At 35.2% G+C, this 24,325-nt stretch overlaps 2 protein-coding genes across 2 annotated transcripts in view; both read left to right on the top strand.

Annotated features, from left to right (window-relative positions):
• The window catches only part of LOC149472275 (amphiphysin-like), a 266,577-nt gene that overhangs the window by 224,479 nt on the left and 17,773 nt on the right, over positions 1–24,325 (top strand). The window contains exons 8-16 of the mRNA XM_089687084.1: positions 1,868–1,943; positions 5,180–5,262; positions 7,096–7,237; positions 10,912–11,040; positions 12,179–12,292; positions 16,212–16,235; positions 19,806–19,829; positions 22,502–22,534; positions 24,079–24,135. Of these exons, the coding sequence (XP_089543210.1) occupies positions 1,868–1,943; positions 5,180–5,262; positions 7,096–7,237; positions 10,912–11,040; positions 12,179–12,292; positions 16,212–16,235; positions 19,806–19,829; positions 22,502–22,534; positions 24,079–24,135 (682 nt within the window). The remainder of the gene's footprint in view (positions 1–1,867; positions 1,944–5,179; positions 5,263–7,095; positions 7,238–10,911; positions 11,041–12,178; positions 12,293–16,211; positions 16,236–19,805; positions 19,830–22,501; positions 22,535–24,078; positions 24,136–24,325) is intronic.
• On the top strand, positions 20,154–22,121 carry LOC149472276 (uncharacterized). Its single transcript, XM_089687095.1, has one exon. It carries the CDS (start codon positions 20,275–20,277, stop codon positions 21,493–21,495), a length of 1,221 nt encoding a protein of 406 aa, XP_089543221.1. The 5' UTR covers positions 20,154–20,274; the 3' UTR covers positions 21,496–22,121.

The following is a 24,325-nucleotide window of genomic DNA, read 5'->3' as shown; positions in this document are numbered from 1 at the left end:
TCGACCTACAATGCGATATTTATATTAGGAAAAATCCTGCACCTTCTCAGGACTTATGCTGAGATAGTGAATTATTGCATCTTACGTTGAAAATGCCATAATTGCTCATTAAGAGTGTTGAACCTGTATTCTTATATGGTTCATTTCTTTATTATTAAATAATTTTACTTTTTACACTTTAAAAAATACAATGTCCCACATTGTGGAGTTCAAAAAAAGAGGGCCCCTCCCAAAGCACTGGCATTCAATGCTGATATGTTTTGGTCTGTTCAGCGTCACTATTGCCAAGAGGTGTTTAAGCAAAGACAAGCTTGTAGGCAACCTTCATGCTCCCTGTATTTGAAAAAATACCAGAATTAAATGAACAGCATACCCACAGTGCTCCTTGTGCCCTAAAAGTGTTATGCTGCATGTAAAGCCATTTTAGCCAAAAATTTAACTTTTCCTACCTGTTTTGTCAACCACTGTAAACCACAGTGTAAATCAAACACGTCTAAATATTTGTTATATTAAATATGTAAAGCTTTAAATGTACAAACTTCTTCACACACATTCTTCTCACAGTGATCTGGCTAGGGGTGCATAGAACCCATAACATCAATTCAAGGGAAGGGGGTGGCAACCTTCTTGCCTTTTGTGGGGGAGGGAGTCAGGGTGGTGGCACATATGTCTCTTCTTGCTTCCACCCTTACCTGGGAACTGAGTATACCGTAGAGCTTTGGTCTATGAGTATTAGAGCCAGTGCATTGGAAGTGTACTCGTTTTTGAGGACCCTTTTAGAAGCATCCATGATTCTGAAAGGTTGGAGAGCTAATAATCATTATGACAATGGTCTATACTTTAACTGTCCTGGCCTGGGTATACCAGCCCTAAATGTCTGGTACCTTGGCTGGTGTAGCCCTAGGGGGGCAGGAAGCTCAGAAACAATGTTAAAACATGTGTCAGCATAATGGATAGCTCCAGCCTGATGACTGTATACTTAATTTGGCAACCTTCACCAGCTACCACATTTGCTTGACACATATTTGCCATATTTTAAATATGACAACTGTTTCTTACAAATATTTCAGCAAATGTCAGTGAATAATCACCTTATGAATGTACTATAAAAATGCCCACCATCTAATGTGTAGGTGAATGTTTTATCAGTATGCCCATTATGCATTCAATCTTATTTCTGTTTACTGAAATCAGGTGACTGCTGGATTTACACTACTGTGTATGTGCATTAGGGCACTGCAGTGCACTGATTCTGTATGGCAGTCCAAATGCACTGCCACATACAGTAACACACTGCTATACGTTGTAGCATACTGAGTAGTTGTGAATGCACTTTTCTTTGTATGTTCTGGTACATTAGGCAACCAATTTAAATGAATAACTACCCTAAAGCAACATGTGTTAATGTGCAACATAACATGCATGAATGCATCGCACAGTCCCCCGCTATGTACCTATTTACAGAGAGAGACGGTATTTGGGTGTCTCATATTGCTAAATGGGGCTTCCAGATTCCAATAAGCTCCTGACTTTCAGACCCCCACAAATACTAGGCCAGGACTGTCAGGAAGAGGATTGTTTTTATCAACATGGGGACAAAGTGCTTTCTCAAGACGGTTCCCCTGGCAAGGTATCCCCCCATTTTGAGAGCATGTGGCCTGGTATGACATGTGACCAAGATGGCAAGGTAGCCAGGCAGACTGCATGCTCAGATAAGATGGTATGAATTATGGGGTATACTACACATTATACGGGGTATATATACACATTATGAGAAATGTGATCAATATTATATATAATATGACAGTCTCACAAAATATACTGTAAACTTTTTTTTTTTCTCTATTTTATTCCTGTTGATAACCAGGCGAATTGGTTTCTATGTGAACACGTTTAAAAACATATCAGGACTGGAGGCAAAGTTTCACAAGGAAATCACAGGGGTGAGTAATATTTTGTTGAAATATCCTAAGATTAAATACATCTGTTTAAAATGTAAATCCTTGTCATAATAACTACAACTTGTGTAATAATTTGATCTGTTGTAGTAGCTTGTGATTTTGTTTCATTGGTTTTAGAAAACATGAGAAATAAAAACACCAATATGTTGAGAGGACCTGTGTAGAGTTTTTATGCTGGAAAATAAAGTAAACATATATTACTTGTTTTTTACTTTTTGAAAAGATAAAAAGATTTTATTTCTTTGAATTGTATGTACACAGCCCGAAAGGCAATAGAAATTGCTCAAAGCTATACATTTTTATCGGCCAAACAAAATTATAAAAAACGCCAAGGTTTTGAAACACTAAACAGACAGCAGATAACCAAAGCATGTTATACAGATAAAATGTAAATTGCATAATAAACGATGGCATGTAAATAAGTTAAACTACAAATTGACAAGATTACAATGAGAAAAGCCTGACCATGAAGTGTTAGTACAAAGCAGTTATTTTACATAAGGCCATAACTTATATCCCCAATGTAAAACTCATTGTCATGGATTGAACATTTTGAGGTTTGTATTCCCAGATTTCCCTCTCTCATTCAGTAATGAAATTAAAGGATAAGTTCACTTTATATATACAGTGTATATTAAATAGAATAAAATAAATGTACATCTTTTTGCACATAAAAAAAATGTGCATGTATTATTTTTTTTACACTGGAACCTGTAAAGTATTGTACCTACTAGCAGCAGATTGTGGGTGCAATGCCAGTCTCCTGCAGATTTTCAGTACACTGTATGCTCGTACTTTGTACAGGCAGGCAGTTACTGAATTGCAGGAAGAATCAATGAACAAGAGTGCACACCAGTGCGGTGGCTGATGGTAGTTGTAGTTCATTCATTCATTCACAGAACTATGTGGATGAATGATACAGCCATGTGGGCAGAGCCCTACGCGGTCTCTTTGTTTTCAAACTGTGACAGTGGGTGCAGGGAGAAGATCCCCTGCCTGCTGTCATAGGGAGAGGGGGTAAGGGGGAGAGGAGGCAGGAACTGGAACATGTTGCATGTTCTACCATAAATACAGGTAGAACATGTAAAATGTTCCAAAGGTGAACTTAGCCTTTACCTTTTAGCACTTTGATTGTATTCTTTACTGTGCCCTGGTATGCAAAAGGACTCTCCTACCCGAACGCCACTTTTTTTTATTTTAAAATGGTGATGGATCAATCTTTTAGACATTTGCGTTTTCATTTTTCTATATAAGTTCCTCTAGAGGGGAATTTTGTGCACAGTATCATAAACGCAACATTTGAAAATAAAAAAGAGAATTTGTGGTAGTGCCTTTTTGAGTTTGATATTTTGGTATCTTATGCAAAATCGAACCATTCCCGTTTTAAAATAAATTTAAATAATTGTGACACTCTAGTAGGTACCAGTCTTCATTTCTTAAATTCTTTATGAGAATGTTTTTGCCCTCCTTTGGATCGGCTTTGGGTTTAGGGAGCTGAGGATACAAGATGGATATTTTCTTCAACTTGATAGTCATGTGTTCTTTTTTTCCAACCTTATCGTGTTGCATACAAAGATTAGGATGTCTGACCTTTCTAGGCTGCAAACAGCCTAAACCAGCCAGGGTCAAAGCTGACTGATTTAAATGGCAAGCCCTGATTCTAAATGTGCATATTATGGGGATAACAAAGAAAGCAGTCATGTGGAAACTACATGCACCAGTATGATCTCATATGACTGTACCGGCTATTCAGTACTTGGACTTATCTTGTTGCAGCACATCAAGGACTTGTTCACACTAGCATCCTTGCCATACAAAGCCCCAATGTAAGAATAAGGCAATTTACCTTATGTTCTGTGGTTGCAGTTCACAACCACATACTGCTCTGTTTTGCACAGAAAAAAAACAAGATTGCATTTTTGTATGGCATGTTCCAGCACATAGTATTAGTATACAGTAGAGGTTAAAAAATACACTAAAATTGCCAATTCTTCGGCTCAATAACTGATGTATTTATTCGCACCTTAGAAAAACAGGACTGTTTCTAAACAATATTTTTTTGCAGTTTTATTTATTATAATATTTATCATTTGTGACTATTTATCTTTATCGCAAATTACTCTCTCTAGAGTTATAGTGTTTAGCTTGGAAACAGTAGAATTTCTTTTGCCTTGTAACTCTGTCTACAAGCATGAAAGTCATTGCAGGATTGTTCGGATTTATTTGCAAACTGCCAAATTTAACATCTCCTACTCCTGTACATTCTGAAGGTTTATGAAAATATTGAGAAAAATATTTCTCCCTGGAGAACGATTTGCTCCATTTTGAAATAGCTGCCTGTGTTACTTGCTTATTTATTGAGGAGCTGGCATTTTGGCATTGCTTTAAAATCTGTTCCTTATTCAAACACATGCATTATAGTGAGCAGAAATGCTGCATATTTATTGCTTAACTTAGTTCAAGCCTCCCAGCTATGCCATATTTAAATAGTGCATGTATAAGAAAAATAAACGCTGCATTATTTTTACTGTTTTACTCAGCTGAGCTTCCTAGAACAAATAGTGGCTACACTTCATTTGGAGTGAATTATGATCATACTAGGGCAAGAAAATAAAAACAAACACACCGAATGAAAAATGAAAAGACTTCAGTCTTAAATCAACAGAATTGCTCAAACTACACATTTTGCTCTAGGGGTATAAAAAAAAGACCCCGAGGGAGTGGTCAAGACTGCATTTGTCTTCTCATTGACTGCGTCATCAAACAGCAATACCAAAGCGTAATCTCCAATGTTTTTGCTTTTTTTTCTTAATCAAAATAATCATATAAACAGGGAAACAATACTATACCATTTTTTTGGGTAAGAAAATTCATGCAGTGGTCATAGAGTATACAATACTGTACCTCTAAGGGTGCACTATATGCATAAAAATGATCATTAGTTCATTGTATTCATATTGTAGTAAATTACAAGCCACATTCTAAATAGGAAACAAATTAAAGTGATATTTGAAGTCATTTATGATGGGGAGTGGGCAAGGGTTAGAATGTTTAATTTTTTTTATTTTGTCTGTGTCCCCATTAGGGAGATTCACCCCATCTCTAAATGTCCTAAAACTTAAAAATGAGGGAAAATACAATTTTCAATTTTCAGCAAAATGACAGCTCATTCTCAGTGTACGGTTATTTGAAGGTGTATTTTCTCTCTTTGTTGATAGCTGTGTCACAAACTGTTTGAAGTTATGAGCAAATTAGGAGAGCAGCATGCTGATAAAGCGTTTACTATTCAAGGAGCACCGAGGTAGGTACTTTTTAAAAATGTTGATTACAGTTTAAATTGAAATACTAAGTTGTATGAAAATGATTCATTATACTGTACATCCAATTTAAGGCTGGACATAGACATAGTTTGAATCTCAGCCGGTTCAGCAGGAATAGGCCAAGATTAAAACCGTGTATGGGCAAGCTGAATGTATCCACGTTGATTGATCGATCAACTTGGGTACAACCAGCCTGCCAGATTTTGCATGCATTTTTCTGTTCTCCTGGCGGGAACAGTTCCCCCCCACTCCCATCGCCAGGTGAACACAATGGCTTGGTGGGAGGGATTCCACTTGGTTGCAGGAGAGAAATTCACTCCATCTATGGCCTGCTTAAGTCCCGAATTAGAATTCAAATTGCAGTCTGGTTAATGTGTTAAGAACAAAATTAAATTCATAAATGATTCACAAACAATTACTTTAAAAAACATTCACACAATTGATTTTAATATTTAATATTGCATGTATTTCTATGGCTCCAACAGTAAGATTCTTTTGCTGGAGTTTCTGGACCCCTCCCTCAGCACGTAAAACTCAGACATTTTGTAAAATGTAGAAATCTTTGCTTATGTATTTAGGTTCCCCATTGTAGTTACAATCCTATTTAAGGACATTGCATTCTACCCAAAGTTGATTTCATTGGTTTAGATTCTGACATAATATTTATAATACCTTTATCAAATCATTACATGGATTATGATTATTGCAAAAATATAAACAGATGAACATGGATGACAAACAGTCAACATCTGACAAAACAACTTCAAGCAGGCTGAAATATAACAAGATGGAATATTTTGGACTATTTCTGCCATTGTTTTGGGGCTTGTTCAGAACCAAAGTATCTCAAAGTACAGTAATAACCTGGAAACTAACATAAACCATGTAAGAATCATGGAGGTTGACATTGCTAAACTCTCCTTTGAAGAATGCTAGTTCCCAGGCTGTCAAGCTCTGGCTTCAGTGCTTTCTGAGTTGCTTACCCAGATCGAGGGAATTCTGAAACTTTTTAAACATCTGTTTAAAGCATATTTGTGCTGGGTCTGATTAGTCAGGCATAGCCAGGCAAATAGCATTTCCTTCAGGAGGGCAGTAACAGCCTTGTGATAGTGTCACTTTCAAGTAAATTGCTTTGATGCAGAGTTTACTGGATAGCATTAGCAATTCACTGATTGGTTTCACTTCTTGCCTGGAATTGCTGGTTAACACAAAATAATTTTGTTTCTTTAATGTTGCAACAGAAAACGATGGTGAGTGGATTGCCATACCTGCGTAAAAGCATTGTTTAGCTGTGCTTTTAATGTATGATTGAATAACAAATTCTCAATCATGCAATTTAAAACATGTAGTCTAGTGTGGTGCTCGGTAGTAGCTGAGACTTAGTGTCAGAGTGTTATTTTACCTTGGGGAAATAAATGTAGTTCCTAGTATGTTGTAAATTCGACAGAGGACCCTTAGTAATTTGAGAAAAAATAGTTGCTAGCCTCCAGGTTTTGCTGCCCTTTTTTTATGCTACTACAACCTGCCTGCTAATAGAATTTATTATTGCTGCTGAGATAAGATTATAAAACTTAAGTAGTGAATAGAACAGCCGTGTAATGCAAAGTATGAATTGTAAGTGCAAATCTAGATGATGTTGTTTAATATCTGTTTGCAACACTACAGCTTTTCAGTATGATGAATGTAAAACATTAAGATCAGAAATTGTGCACTGACCTATCACAATTGTTTTTTGTTTCTTTTGAATATGGTACCATAACTAAGCTGATACACCTCTGACCAATGCTACTTTTTACCTACTTTTTATGTTTTAGTGATTCTGGACCCCTTCGCATTGCAAAGACTCCATCACCACCTGAAGAAGTTACACAGATCCCCAGTCCATTAGCAAGCCCAAACCATACATTAGCACCTGTGTCATCTCCTGCGCCTGCAAGGCCTAAATCTCCATCACAGGTGCGTTAGAGGGGAACTTAACTGTATCTGAGCACCACAATTTGAAAACGCTATTCAATTCATTTTTAGTATTCAAAGCAAACTCATGCATCCTTCCATGTCTTGAGTAAGGGCAGGTGATTCATGTAGCATTAACTTAATGGAATCTATCTGCCCTTAGCTCAGGCTTGCAGGCAAGAGGGTGGGCCTAGGTTAGAAAGTCCCTCCTGTAGATGAAAAATAAAACATGCCCATCAAGACTCATGGAATGCATGACTTCATTTTGGCCTAGGCAAGAAATCAAGAAGCAGCTGAAGAAATGTAAAAAAAATTAAAACAAGTAAATATAATATATCTTCCTATCAATTTACTAATGCTAGAAGCATAAGGATTAAATATATTTGATATTGATCAAGAGAGTTCAGTTCTGCTTTAACTGGTGTCCAATATATATTAATTTATAGGTTCTATCTGCATGAGAAATAGGTAGTGATCATTGATGTGTAGAATTCTATTATATGTGAGGAAGCTCATTAATCATTTTTGACTGCTGTCAGATGCTATACTTCAGCATATGGAAGAGCTAACTGAATGCTAGATAACAAATCTTTAATTGACAGAAAATACAAAATACACAGCAATATGTAAATTTTTTTTTTAAATTCATTTATGCAGTCAAATACAATTATGCACATAAAGGTATTGATTTATTACAGGTTTCAAGTAAGCCAGCACAAAATAAAAAAGCAATGGGAGGAATAAGGAGATATTTAATTATACACTGTACAAACTGAACTATCTGGATGGTTGTCCATTTGATTCTCCTGCATGCTGTGATTTTTTGCATGGTTAAAGCAAGATATGCTTCTCTTGTATAGACATACTTTATTTTAGGTATTCAAAGGATCTGAGCTACACACTGAATTTTATGCAGTTTATTCTTGGAGTCAATTTGCTAAAGAAATAGACCATGTTTTTATGTAATCAGTGAATATTTTTGCCTCTTTAGTAAATCAAACCCATTTAGTTCTTTGAAAAAGAGAGTTTGCATTTCTTGAAGCAGTAGATTTCAGTGTCAGGACTTTGTTTCTGGTGTCGCTTGATACAGTAAAGATGGTGCTTGGTGCAGAGGATCTAGGCACAGAAGAGGTAAGTATGCAAACAACAAAAGCCTTTCACAAGATGTCTCAATTATTTCACATATCTACATCCCCTGGCCCAATAACACCTTTATATAATAATCCCGATTTCCCTCCAGGTATATGGGTGAAATCTTTCCTAGCAGATGCAGATTCTTCACCTTTATTAGCCATACATTGGATAACTACCCAAAAAAATGTTGCTTTATAACAAATTGCTGAGTAACCTGCACCTTTTCCTATTACACCTTGGATGTATATGCAAATCAACCACTACCTTTCTACTTCTGATAAAAGAAGGGACATGTTTCGGAAACTTACATCCTTTGAATCAGTTTGCCTGCAGGGTTCTCCGCTAGAGAAAATGACCTCACTGACATATTTTTGGCTCCAACAGACAACTGATGGGGTCCCACTGAGATTCAGAGGCCAATGGGAAAGTACCCTTACAGGGTGGGGTATTTTGAGGATTGCAGGGTTTGTTGATGTGAGGGAAGCCATGGAGTACGGCATCATTCCTTGGTTCAGGAGCTCTGTGCTGTAAGCAACCATCAACGCTGAACCTAATTACCAGAATCATTGATAATTCTAATAGAAATTTGTTTTTATATGCACTTTTTCATTATTCCAACTATATTTAATTCCCTCTTTAGTGGATTTATCCAGTAATCAATTCTAAATTTAAAATGAGTCTTCCCTTTTCAAAGACAACCCTTGTCTTAGCATACAGTCCTATTGTTTAAATATATACAAAGACATCCTTAATATCCAACTGAGGTAAAAAGAACATGCATGATGATTATATGATACATGATTCTCCTCTAATCACTGTTTGAATTTGATCCAAGACATTTGGGTTGGTCTGCTAAAGGCAAATAGGCTGTTCACTTTGCAAGGGAAGTTTTACTTTGCAAGTGGATTTTCCCTAAAGCTTAGTGAATGTGCTGAAATTTAACTTTGCAAAGAATACCCAATCACATGCAAAGAAAGTGTTTGTGCTTGCACATGGTTAGATGATGGGCATTAGCTGAGCTTCACATAATTTACTAAGCACTGGGGAAACTTCCCTTGAAAAGTAAAACTTCATTTGCAAGATGAACGGTCTATTTGCGTTTAGATAATTCAACCCCATTGATCTACACTGATTTAGGTAATATTTACATTTACCCTATTACCTTTCCCAATGATACTACAAAGTGAACAGGTGTCTATATACGTAGAGTCTTACATGTATCTAAATGGAATGCAATCTCAATGGAATGCATGCATGATCAATGCATACATTGAAATTTGTAAATGTAAAAATATAAACGTTACTGCACTTAATTGGGTAGTTTACTACAAATTAGAAGTTTTCGAACCATTACTGGATTCCTTAGTGATATTAATAACCTTGCCTTTTTCTCTAACAAAGATTTCAGAGTTAGATTTGGTGAGTTATATTCCAGTAGATGAATGCTAATTATTTTTCACTTGCAGCTGGCTAGAACTATAGCGCTTCTTTTTTTTCTTTAATTTAAGTGTCTGCAATTGTTTACATTTCCCTGTGCTTCTTAGATGCAATTAAAACTAGAAGATAAATGCAAAGCAAAAATATCATTTATTTTACTGCTTGCTTGGGGACACACTGACTGCACTAAGACTAATCCTTGGGGAAAAAAAAGAAACTTACTTAGAGTGTATGTCAAGCCAAAAACTGTTTTAGACACAGTAGAGAAGGATTAGAACTGGTGTGTGCCTTTTACTGCCTTCCGGGGCTCCTTACTGAGGTCACTGTCACACTTTCAACAAAATAGTGACCATATCGCTGGTGAGAACTCGCCAGAGGAAAGACTGCTTTGGAGGACACAGACAGCAATGAAGACTTGACAAGGGAACAAACTCTTCCCTGCTCTATCCAACCAATAAAAAAATGGTTATACACACACTTTTAGTAAATTTCTTGATACATGATGCTGATTATATTTATATATACATTTTAAGTATTAGTTTATGTTTTACATGTATGCAGTATCCAATATGGGTTGTATCAGTGAACTATGATAGTATATATCTTTTGCACTGAAATGATTTAGGATATGTGATACCGGTATGCTAACTACTACAGTATATGCCTTAGCACCCATTTTCATGCTTTGCTGTATTATTGTAAAAAATATTACTATTCACTATTTTGCAAAGCTATAGATAGCCTTACTACTTTCACAGTTAAACATGCTTTATAAGCATCCAAATGTGTCACCATTTCGCCATTTAAATAAAAATCCTAGATCTTAGGTGTATTTAGTCACTGAGATTGACACTAGATCTCTGAAGTGTGGCTATTAATATATAGAGATAAAATAATAACATGTACTTTATGCTGCAGAAGCTTCCCTATCTGATTTTGGTTCAGAAAACTGTCAGATGTAACATCTTGCAGGAATATTTTCCAAGGGGAATGTTTTGAAGCTGTCCTTTGTTGGTAGAAAATACAGTAAATAGATTATACACTATTTGGAAGGTAAATTAGTACCATAAGTCTCACAAATGAAATAATGAGTTTTTTATTGGCAGCTGAGAAAAGGCCCTCCTGTTCCTCCATTACCGAAGCTCACGCCATCAAAAGAACTGCAGCAAGAAAACATTATTAGCTTCTTTGAAGATAATTTTGTCCCTGAGATCAATGTGACAACCCCATCACAGGTTAGTAATGTATATTTATTTGTGCACACGTGTATAAGTCACTCATGAAATAATATTAAGAGGTCTTGCTTTTCCTTTTCAAAGAATATCAAATACAGTATGATTTATGTGTCCATTCTGTCTCTAAATGTTGTACACTGCACCTATTCTACATCCTGAGTGACATTCCCCCATTGAGTCTTATAAGACCTGAAAAAAATCCTTTTACTGCAGAGCTGCCATTTACTTGCATGCAGCTTGTCAGCATTTATGTGGCAAAATGCTGAGTTGCTGTTTTTTATCTGTCTATTTTTTTCTTGTTTATGTTTGTTGTGTGTACTTTATTAATCTGCTTGTGACTGCATTCAAATATTCACACTTTTAGTTTGAATTATTTGTGCCATAAAATAATCTTCTGACGTTTAACAAGGGTCTCCAAACTTTCCAAACGAAGGGCCAGTTTACTGTCCTTTAGATTTTAGGGGGCCAGACTGTGGCTAGTTGGAGTAGGAAATGCCCCAGCATCAGTGCTTTAGGCTTGGGGGTAAGTGGAAGTAAAACAATTACATAGCGCCTGTGGTTAGTAGGAGGAGAAATAGTGCCCCATCATTGGTATTAATAGGAAGAATAGTGCCTCCTCGGTGGTTTCAGTGAAAGAGTGAATGGAATGGTCTCTCATAATTTGTGTTAGTTGAAGGAATAGTGCTACATCGTTGGATTCAGTGGGAGGAATTATGCCTCACTGTTGATGTCAGTGGAAGGAATGATGCTTCATTGTTGGTGTCAGTGAGAGGAATAGTGCCTCATATCAGGGTGAAGAATAGTTCCCCAAGGCCTGGATAAAGGCAAGCAAAGGGCCACAGTTTGGAGACCACTGATATATAACACTCTATTTTTATTAATATGATATACTCTTGTATGTATAAGATGGAGTTTTACTATTTTAAATGTATGATTTCATTTATCCATTTTCTGTTGTGAAGACTCTTCATTTCATTATAGACACTACTACTGCAGATGTGCCCTGCTCAATCTATACAGTCAGACCTATTTTATGTCATTACATTGAATTCTGACAAGAAAACATTGTTATTGATTTTTGTCTTCCAATAATTATTATGAAGCTGTTCACAAAGGAAATCTTTGATTTTTTTAATAGATCGAAGCAACAGAAGAAAAGAAAGTAGAATCATTACTAGACCTGGACTTCGATCCTTTCAAACCAGAGGTTGCATCAGCTGGAATAACACAGTCCCATTCACCCATTTCCCAGGTATGTACTATTGCTCCATTCTTCACATTTTTAAGTAGCACTTGCCAAGCTACAAGTTTCATTCCAATGTTTTGCTGCACAATTGAAAATCTCAGGCTCCAGTGTTCATTTGTCAATGACAAATTTCAAAATGTAAGATGATAATTGCTATTGTACACATGGGGAAATCAGTAATTACCACTTGCAGCTACAGCAGGACACAACCATATCATGCTGCAACACTGCAGGTGCACAGAAGACGTTATATGTGTAAACATTGCGCCCTGCAAAGTGACTTTTTTTGGTGGGGTGAGAACAAGTATTATTGTATGGACATCGTTTTTTTTAGTTCAGTGGATTTTCATTTTTATGGTTTTGTTGGATAAAATGTCAGATTGGAATACTTCAGTTTAGACAGCTGGACCTTACTCGATATGAACACTTTCCATTACCTTGACAGATTTGATCATGTTAGGATGCCCAGAAAATGCAAATGGCAATTCCTCCAGCATTATCAAGGCTTCTAGATAAAACACAATAATTTATTGTTATAGCATAATGATGAATTATGTAAAAAGTATGCTTTAACTGCTTCCTACTCGGGCTATAGCAGAATGATGGGAGAGTGGGAGCTTTCCCATCCTAGGGGGAAGTCATTTGACTTCTCAGTAGCACACCTCTTGTGTCCACTGGACACAGCAGATGTCAGATCAGATGTCAGATACCAGGCCGACCCCAGTACCATGTGATCACTGCGAACAATCCCAGTGATCACACGACAGTTGTACATAATGAATCGCTTTCATTCATAGCTATTCATTGTGCATTATTGTGATGATCTCTGTGATTGGTCACAGTGATCACATGGTACAAACAGGGCCAATCACAACATATCTGTACCAGAGCTGTGACCAATCAAAGCTCTCACAATAGAACACACTTTGAATGAATGGATGCCATTCATAAAAATGATTGCCTATAACTTTGATCATCACTGTTATGAGCAATTATACTGTTAAAAAAGAAAAAAAATCCTGATCACTTTCCTAGAGTAGCTCAGTGTCATTATGGTAACACTGCTCTGCTCTGGCCTCGGTATATAAAACAATTGTTAAAAAAAAAAGTAAACAAAACAAAAAAATGTTGAAAAAAATTTATATAAACATTATAATTTATATATAAATATATTGATATAAATATTTTTTTTTACATAAGGTCACAGGTCAGTATCCCTGATCACTGCCACATCAGTCATATGATGACACTATACTGCTCTGGTGACAGTATGTAAAAAAAAAAAAAATATTTAATTTCTTCAATTTCCTAAAAGTGTGAGAAAAAATTACAGTTTCAAAAAAGTCACCATGCCTCTTACTAAATACTTTGGACTGCGTGAAATAAGATAAGCCATCAGTACATCAGGATTGATCAATTTTCAATTATACAGTATATGCCAAAGTTCGTAGAATATTTAACTTTCACATATACTAAATAATATACATTGATTTGGGTTATTACTACCATAGAAATGTAGAGGAATACATTTTGGCCTACATTTATGAAGATTTATGAACATGTTTTTGTTTTTTTACTAAATTTTTTGTATTTTTCGCTTATGTAGCAAAAAAACAAGAAAACCCAGTGGTGATTAAAAACCACCAAAAGAAATATGTATCTGTTTTAAAAAATTATTTAAAAAATTAATTTGGGTCAATGTTGCATAACTGAGTAATTGTCATTCAAAGTGTGACAGCACTGAAATATGAGCATTGGCCTGGGCAGACACATTGCAAAGTTACAAGAAAAGAGTAGGTGTGTGTGTGACCTCAGGTACCTGACAAGCTGTAGACATTCTTGCATGAACAACAGACTAAATAGAGCTAGAACTAGTATATACGAGGATGATGGACAGACCACCATGATACTCCTCCAAGATCTTCTCTTTTTTTTTTGTTTTTCCACAGTCATAATATAATATGATCCTCATAACCATAAGCATGAAAATATATATAAATGTACAATGTAGCAAAAGATCAGTGAAACTGTTTGAGTGGTAGGAACATTTACAACACCCACCAGGTTCTCTAAGCTTGCTATCCAGGTTGAAGTTCAGTTTCTTAAAGTGGAACACAATCTCTCACCATGCTTATATGTGGTGGAGTGACTCTTAGATGCATGATACAAGGCATAGAATTGAGTTGAATCTGCATGACTGAGGAAGAAAAAAAAGGAAGCAGCAGGAAATTATAGAGGAAAACATATTTATAAAAAAAAACGAATATAATTACTTGGAGGGTTAAATAGTGATCAGTATACAAATTCAACACAATTTAACATAAAGTGTATTATATATTGTAATATAATAACACAAAGTTTTACATAATAATAATATAATAAAAACATAATATTTCACCTATTAAGTCTTACATCATATTTAAAACCCAAAAGGGCCACAAGATGGCATTAAATGTCTACAATTACATTATAGAGAGGTATGTTTATTGTACTAACAATCAAAAGAGGGCACTAGGAAACCATTTATTATGTTCTAGGGCATGTCCTAATTATAACTATGCAAAAATTACAAAAACTGCAAAAACTATACAACATTATAAGAAGATTGCATTATACTTAAGAAACGCTTATAAAATAGTGCTCACAAACAGCTCTTCATTCAATGAGAAGAAAAAAAAAATTATTATTATTTTTTATGATTATGTATTATATTTTAATTTATGATTTCGTATTGCACATTTTATCATACCCAGGATGTTTACTAGATTCTTGCTCGGACAGATTTCAGTGAGTTATTTCTTAAAATTACAGGCCTACAATAAAAAAAATACATATTTCCATGCAACAAAATGTACAGCTTTGAGCACAGAAATATGGACATAATCAGACCGCTAGAGAGGTTAAAAAAAATATTGAAAAAAAGACAAAAAAAAAGTGACAATTTGTTAAGTAGCATAAATATAGAACGGTCAGTTCTGTAATAGTATTTTCTCCCCTGCCAAACATAGAAGTATAATTAACTGTTAATGCAGTGGCTCAGTTTTAATTTAAAAAAAAGAATATATAGTACATGTATACTGTATATACACTCACCGGCTACTTTATTAGGTACATCTGTTCAATTGCTTGATGTTGGGGTCTTAAACTCAGATTACAGAATGTGCATACATTTGTTAAATCATAATTAGGTTTTGCTGTTGAATTATTTGTAAGATTCAAAATAAATCTTTATACTACATTCTGTGCCATATATAGAAAAAAAAACATTCATGCCTTAATGCCGCCATGCAAAGAATGTTCTCTATAGTAAGTAATCAGACAGCAGTGACAGGACATTGTACTGCAGTGCATTTGAAATGATATGTAAACTGGAAGTATATGGGGGTGCAGTAGGTGCCTGGGATCAGCAATCATCTTTGAACACATAAGTTATAGCTTGGGTTCTAGTGCTGATCTTGTAGCTTTACTCTTCCTGCCCACCAACAGCTCCAGTGGAGTTCCTAGTACTAATACCCTCTATAATTTCTTTCTTATTAAATACATTACCAATTTTGATGGTTCATATTTCTGAAATTATTTTAAAGAATTGTTTGTTAAAATATGCTCGGTTTGAAATTCAGCAAGTCATCTTCACAACGTCTAGATGCCTAAATGCAGTGTGTTGCTGCTATGCGATTGGTTGATTAGCATTTTGTGTTACCAAGCAATTTAACAGATGTACCTAATAAAGTGGCCGGTGAAGGTATAAACAGTATACATGTAGTGCATATTCTTTTTTTGAATTAAAACTTGGCCAAATTTGTTTAGTGTTACTGTGCAACTATGTCACTGTTATTGTATTGATTCTATTGTAATACATTTCTAACATATGCATGTGTAACATGTTAGTCTTGATTTTATTATACTGTTTCTCCTTTCTTTTCAGACATTGCCATGGGACCTGTGGACGGTAAGATTTCCCTTTACTCTTTATAACGTTTTGTATGCTGTGATAATTAAAGGTACACATCATTTAAATGTTCACATTTTGGATTTTAAGAAATGTAGGGGCAACTGCTTGCCCATCTATCTAAAAACCCAGTATTATTCTTCCAACAGTAATGGATAATTTTGGCAAAGTAGCTGCATGTTCATAGCTTAGAGACTCCTTGAACAGGATGAGGTGAGAATGCAGCAGAATAGTTTTTTTTTTTTACTGTGACTGTGGAAACAGTCTACAACCCCTTAGCTGCCACCTTCATTCTTACACCATTCTAACATGTATAGATTCATTGACCCAGATCATAATCAGTTCCATGATCAGTGACTCATTAGGGTTGATTTACCAAAGGAAAATAGACCATTTACTTTGCAAGCCAAGTTACACTTTTTAAGGGAATTTTCCACAGTGCTTACTGAATGAAGTGAAACTCTGCTAACTTTTCTCATCCAACATGTGCAAGCAAAATGCAGGTTTTGTATTTTTTTTTATATGCCTTTTCCAGGCATATAAGGGGTATTCTTCGCAATTTGAAATTCCACAACATTAACTGAGCTCTGGGAAAAATTCTCTTGCAAAGTGCATTTTCCCTTACAACGTGAACAATCTCTTTGCCTTTAGTAGATCTACCCCACTGAGTAATAAACCAGTGATAAGGATGACAGACTCTATATTGACAGCTACAAAACAATTAAGGAATAGTAGCTGTCTTATATCTACCTGGGTAAGTTCTTCTTAAAGCATATCTAATCCTAAGAACTGAAAATAAATATATTGCAAATGGCCAGTCTTAAAATGTGTTGACTGCATTAGTTTTCTTCTCTCAGGGTATGTACATTTTCTGCATGTTGACCCTGTCAGAAATTCAGTATCTTTGAACCTTCCTGTGTACTTCGCTTAAATATCAAACAATTTCTCAGCTATCTTCTGTGAACTACAAAGCAACACCTATTTTTGTATTGGGGATGAAGAGATGCGGAAGGTGTTTGTAGTACAAATATAGAGAGAAGCCCAGGGTGACAATGCTGATCTTCCTTAGATACAATGCAGTGAGTGTGCAGTTGTCACCCTGCAATAGGAAGTGTTTTATTGAACAGGGAAATCTGAGGCTGCAATCATTCCAAATGCTACATATAAACAAGATGATACCCTCTAAGTATCAGTACTATAGTGCAGAAAAATGTCCAGAGAGAGCCTTGTAGTATATAGTAAACATATTGGTTTATTACAAATCATATAAAAACATTATATAAAACTGACAATACATATCTTTGAAGAAGGGACCAAATGGAGGAGGATACATATTCATATTGTACAAATCAACAGAACCTAGAGCATGGAAGGCAACACCTGGCGTGTTTCTCATTTGCCACATAATTGCCCAATTAATAGTCACATAGTCTGGCTGAAAAAAGACAAAAGTCCATCCAGTTCAACTATTAAAAAAAAAAAAAGTTATAATCCTACACCCACAGTTGATCCAGAGGAAGGCAAAAAAAACCCCAGCAAAGCATGATCCAATTTGCTCCTGCAGGGGAAAAAGTTCCTTCCTGATCCCCTGAGAGGCAATCGGATATTCCCTGGATCAACTTTACCTATAAATGTTAGTATCCAGTTATATTCTGTGTATCTAAGAAAAAATCCAGGCCTTTTTTAAAGCAATCCACTGAGCTGGCCAGAACCAACTCTTGAGGGAGTCTATTCCACATTTTCACAGATCTTACTGTGAAGAAACATTTCAGTATTTGGAAATCAAAAATGTTTTCTTCCAGACGTTTCAAAACTAAATATCACTGCTTCAAGGGTGCACACTTTCTGGTACAGGATTTTTCTGTAATGTGAGAATAACACACATAGAATAATCATAATACATATATTTAAAGTCAATAATCCAATATTGTTAAGGGCAGCTCACACTGACCTGATTCAAGGTCACCAGGAATAAAAATAAATATATATGAATGAAATGCTGTCACCATGGAATGCCGCTAGTGAGAGTATCCTCCAATACCAAGACATCTGCAACCACTGGGGTCACCAACAGAGAGGGTGGGGACACCAAAGGTGCAATGACCCCAGTGGTTGCAGATGTCTTGGATTTAGGGGATACTCTACATGGCGGCACCCCATGGTAGCAGCATTTCACTCATATATATGTATTTTTATTCCTGGCGACCTTCTGTAATTTTGTGGAGACCTTGAATCAGGTCAGTGTGAGCTGCCTTTAACAATATCAGATTATTAACTTTAAGTATATGTATTATGATTATTATTTGTAGTATTATGTGTGTTATCCTCACATTACTGAAAAAATCCTGAACCAGGAAGCGTCCACCCCTGAAGAAGAGATAAAGAGAGATTTCTTCTTGAAACACGTCAGATGTTGCTTCATGCCTTCCATGCTCTAGGCTCTGTTGATTTGTACAATATGAATGTGTATATAATTTGTAATAAACTATATTTTATTACTATATACTACAATGCTCACTGTATATTATTGGCAGGATTAACAGGTTGAATATAAAGCAAAAGAAGAGTAAAACAAATGCAGCCACCACATCTAAGGAATGTTATAATATATAGTATTTTGTGTTTCAGGATTTGGGTACTTTAAGGAGTTCAAACATTTGGGTCTTTACAGAGATTTTGTAGAGTTATGAAATGATCAAAACCTCTTATTTATTCACAAGGATTAAGAATTATTGATCACATTTGAAAATTCTTATTACCCTTACATTATATTTTTACATTGTATAGACTAAGTGAATTTCTAACAAAATATTTTTTTGGACATGTCCAAAATCTCATAGTTAAATTTACAATGGGGTTGATTTACTAAAGGCAAATAGACTGTTTGCTTTGTAAGTGCAGTTGCACTCTGCAAGGAACTTTGCTCCAGAGCTTAGTAAATGAGGTGAAGCTTCACTTTGCAAAGAATACCCAATGACATGCAAGTATACAAAAACAAACAACGTTTTGTCTTGCACGTGACTGGATGATGGCAGTCAGCAGAGCTATCCCTCATTTACTAAACCATGGAGGAAAATCCCTTGCACTTGCAAAGTACAGTCTTTTTTTTCCTTTAGTAAATCAACCCCATTGTGTTTGAAACCTTTCAAGATGTTTCTAAGCTGCGTTGATAGTAGACAAATGTGGACATACCATACCGTAACACAACAGTAACATAACAGAACTGAAAAAAATAACTTACAGAGATTTGTTTTGGTCATTTAAAGTTTATAAATTGATGGTTTATTTACTTTTTCATAGTTTATAACATATATGTTTCAAATAAACATTTGATACAGGGTGTTTTCAATGTATTCTGTTTATATAGCATATGATTTTAAGCAGTAAAAAACAAATTACACACATTGTTTATATTTATGTGTATTTTGTAGCCCTAAACATTATACATACATATAGATAACACAGGCAGAAACATTGAACATACCCCATTACAATATGTGAATGTAATATTAAACACAATATATGTATGTAGCAATGAAGTTTTAATGTTGCTGCTTTCTGTATCTGCAGACAAACAATGAACTAGTCCAGCCAGTAAGTATGTCGCACAACATGCGTGGATATAAAATATATTATCTATGTTACCCTGTTTTTCCCATACATCCAAATTCTGTTACTTTATGTTATTTAATTATGCATTTCTATACTTTTTCATTATTGCCATAATGTTCTCATTTTTTTCTCATTCTCCTTTTTTGTCTGCATAAAGCCTGACTCCTCAAAAAGTCTGTCATTATGTAATTTGAGCTTAACAGAGACCCAAGTTTGTGGGTCTGGAGAAGAATTACATACACCAGAAAATGATATAGATCTTGATAGACTAGGCCTTGAGAGTAATATAGACAGGCAGGATGAAAATGAAAATGCAGATGTTTCCTGGGATGGGCAGACAGACCTTGTTTGTCAACAAGATGTCCTCTCATCAGAGATAAGTGAAGAGAATGTGGAGGAAGTGGAAGAGGAAAAATCTATAAAAGAAATGTCAAATAGTGACATGGTATTGATGAGTGATGATAGTGTATTTGAAGATACCCAGTACAAACAAGAAGACAGGGACACTGAAAATGAAAATATGACAAAAACACATCTTGATGTGAGTGAAAATGACTTGACAGAAGACATGAATATTTCTGATGTGGATTTAGAAGATATTTCTAATGCAGTCGAAACAGAGGAGGCTGAACATCTACATTATTTTATATCTCATGGAGAAACCATTAACGACATTGAGAACATGGATGCAGATGTCCAAGATGATGAGGAGCAAAAGAGATTTACATCACCAGACACCAGTACAGAAGATGCAATTGATGTAGGTTTATTGGGATGTGACAGTCAAATAGATACATTGGTTGATGAGCACCAAACATACCAAACAGAAACAAATAAAACAGAATATTTGGCGGATGCTGAAAGTTTTGTTGAAGAGTATATTAGTGAAACAGAAAGCTTAAATGACTCCATTGTAAAAAAAGAAGTATATATTGAACAAACTAGGGCAGAACCCACTGAAGTCTTCAACACCATGATTCAAGAATCAGGTGACAAAATAAATATACACAAAAGTGACCTTTTTTGTGATAACACAAATAACCATCTAATAGATCAGGAAGGAGATGCAGTAGCTAAAGGAGATGTAATTTTATCAGACACTGGATTTAAGGGTTGTCTTGACATAGACAGTGACAAGATATGGCCAGAAAATTGGGATCCAAGCTGTACTACAGATTCATGGGGTGAGTCTTATCTAAGAGACTGCCAAACACATGAATTTTCGATCCCAGATCTAAATTCGGCATATATGAATGAGGTCTGGTTTTCACAAGCCACTAATAATTTTGATAAAAGTGAACAGACATTGGCTGAAAATGAAAACAAGACAAAAAGTATGTCCTTGAACGAGCCTTGCTGCAATTATCATGAAACAAATTCTAGTCCCCAAACCATGTTTTGCATAATAAACTCCAGAAATGTTAGCATTGAGCGTCCTTCTAGTCCCAGGGAAAATGAGGCCAACAACTCAGATTTATCAGAAGATGAAATTGCTAACCGAAGATATGGATTTCTCTTCCAGGATCTAGACCATGATAAAGAAGAGGTATCTCTGCTTTCCCCAGTGTGTAGATTACTAGAGATAAACATCCTTCATGGTACTGGACCCTATGCTTTATACCCTTTTTACGATTACCCACCTTTGTAGCTAATTGCAGTTCTTCCCTTTAGAATAAAAATAGATTTTGAGTAAACATAACACAAGTGGACTTATTTCATAAAGGTACAAAGTGATGTGTAGTCACAATGACAAATTAGTTTTGATTTTCCTGGCCTATTACTAAAAACCATAGATTACGCACATCTGAGAATTTTGTTTCAGTATTCAATGCATACAAATTTATCACATACAGTATATATGTTTGAGTTATTGACAAAACACTACATTCAGTAAATACTCTTAAATTATTGAAAAGGAAATGCGTACATGGGGCCTAAGTCTCTGTAGATATACAGTATGCCATATAGTGATTGTTCCCAAAGCATTATTCCAATGACAATGGAACAGGAGTAGTAAAGGTTGTAACTGTAAACAGAACCATGAAAAGCCTTAGCTGTTGTCATCCTGCCCCCCCCCCCCCCTCCTGTTCCTTTTAGCAATGAGTCATATCAAATCTAACATCAGTACCCATAGGGACATTAAGTTGCTTATAAATATTTTCTGTAATTCCTTCTTTTTTCTTTTAAACTTAAACGGCTTTCTTTTTATTTTTGTTATGTCTCTAAAACAATTCCATAATTTCAGCTTTAGCTATAAATATCATATGTTTTAACAAATTAGTCAGTTTTACCTGTAACTTCTAGATCTAACAAATGAAAAACAAAAAGCAGTGGACTTCTCCGAATGGTAATAGAAGAGAAAGAAATTTCTTTTCAGTTAGGATAGATGTCCATTTTTAGAAAGAAGTTACCTTTTATATTAAAAAGAAAATTTGAAGCTATATAGATTATGTGATCACCTGCAGTTCTTCGTTGAGTCTTCATGCAGACTTTAACATTCGTAATTCCCAATGCATTCCTCTTTAGAACCTTTAGATATAGAATCTGCTTGTGACCATACATAAATCACATCCTCTCTCCTTGTACTTCGTCATGATACTTCATCATCAGTGACAATTTTAAATGTTAATGTTGTACTTTTCTGTTTCTTGCAGGCATCCAGTGGTGCTTTTAATGGACTGACACAGGTAAAACCCATTTCCAGAATATGTAAACTATTTTTCAGTCACTGTTCAGAATACCATACATTAAAAGAATAATGCATCAACAAGGATACAAGGTACACTCCAGTATCATATAAACAATTAAGTAATTAAACTACAAAAAAGGATCCTAAAATTGTTTTAATTTGAGTTTTTGCAAATTTCAGATTCCTACCTGCTTCTGGTGTAGAAGTATCTCAAACTCACAGTTAATGTGGTCCTTTACAGTGATTGTTTCATCACCATTAAACCTAGGTTCACATATATGTGATTGTGGAAATAGCGATCCCTTCGCATTTCCCGCATTGCAATCGCACTGTGTTTAGCGATCTGCAATACAAAGTTAATGACACCCCCAAACGCAGTGCATTTGCCTGTTCCGGATTGCATGGTTTAAAACAACCACACAATCTGGTTGCAGTGTGGCTCAAAAAAAGCCCAAAATGAATGGGCTCAAATCGCACTGAATCACATGTGAATTGCTCATGAATTCAGTGTGTTTCCTTAGCGATTCACGTGCAAACTGTAATGGAACCGGGGCTCAATGTTTGGTGAACATCCCCTTTATGATTTATAAATATACCTCTAGATATAGTTATAAATATACCCCCACACAAATATACTGTTTGATATGCTTTAAAGCACAACTCCATTTTTTAAATGCTGTTATTTTTTTCGTGTTGTTTGCATGTATTTTTTAAACTGTAAAAGAAAAGTATAAAACACCTACTGAAGCATTAGTCGTTGCACTAAATATTAAATCTCGTGTTACTTAGCAACAGGGTGAAATAATGTAACAGGTACAAAGAAAGTGATAAATAAATAATGTGATATTTGTTCTTTGTGATCAGTTGTACTGTAAGACATGATGTTATGCTGGTTAAGAATTAAAAAGGGAAGAGTGCAACCCCTACTGTAAGTTAAAAGGATTTTTAAGGCTTATGAAGAGATCAGTGGCTGCATAAAATCCATTCTCATTGGTTGTCACTGTTGAAATTGATTGTCATTATGGCACATAACCGCTTATTAGCTGAGCCTATTGTGTCATACAGCTTATATATACAAGGCATACATTTAAGTGTATGATAATAGAATACTTTTATTTGTATATTATGTTTAACACCAGCAAAAATACTGCTGTTTTCAACCACATATGTTCCATTTTATTTTTGTGTGGAATTCCACAAATTCATAAATCCAAACCTACAAACAAAGGTAGTTTAATAATTTATTATGATAAAGATGATTTTATTGTAAGGATAATAGATACCACTCATTCTGATGTGAACAGACATGAATTCTCATTATAGATCATGGTTTTTATTGTTCTTTCCAAATCTCATCAACCCTAGGGGAACAAATATGAGAAAAAGACAGCATCAACTGCATACAGATTTTTTTTTTATAACTTCTGCCACTTAAGCCTCTTTAATATACTGCTATTATAAGATATATTACTTTTTTATTACATTGAACCACCTAGGTTTTTTATTACTCACATATTTCTCAATATGTATTTATATTTTTAGCCTGATGCTTCCACATCTGTCTTCGAAATACAGACAGAACCAACTGGTGAAGTGACGGTAAGCCTTTTGTTATTGTGAAAAAAAACGTATGGTGCTTATATCAATAACATGCAAAATGTATTCAATCTTTTCAAATTTCTCTGGGTTTTTATATGTATATATAGTGTAGAGATGGGCCACCATACTTGCCTGCAGGGATAGTGAGCTGGGTGACATCCATGAAAAAAAGTACATATAATATAAAACA

This window comes from Staurois parvus, unplaced genomic scaffold (assembly GCF_062004578.1).
Source record: "Staurois parvus isolate SC_StPar_1 unplaced genomic scaffold, SC_StPar_1.0 ptg000020l, whole genome shotgun sequence".
NCBI lineage: Eukaryota > Metazoa > Chordata > Amphibia > Anura > Ranidae > Staurois > Staurois parvus.
Note: the sequence above shows the minus strand (reverse complement) of the source record. Positions and strands in the feature narration are given on the sequence as shown.

Excerpts from the sequence above, each read along its gene's own strand:
- LOC149472276 (XM_089687095.1), top strand. The coding sequence starts at position 20,275 with ATGTCAAATAGTGACATGGTATTGATGAGTGATGATAGTGTATTTGAA.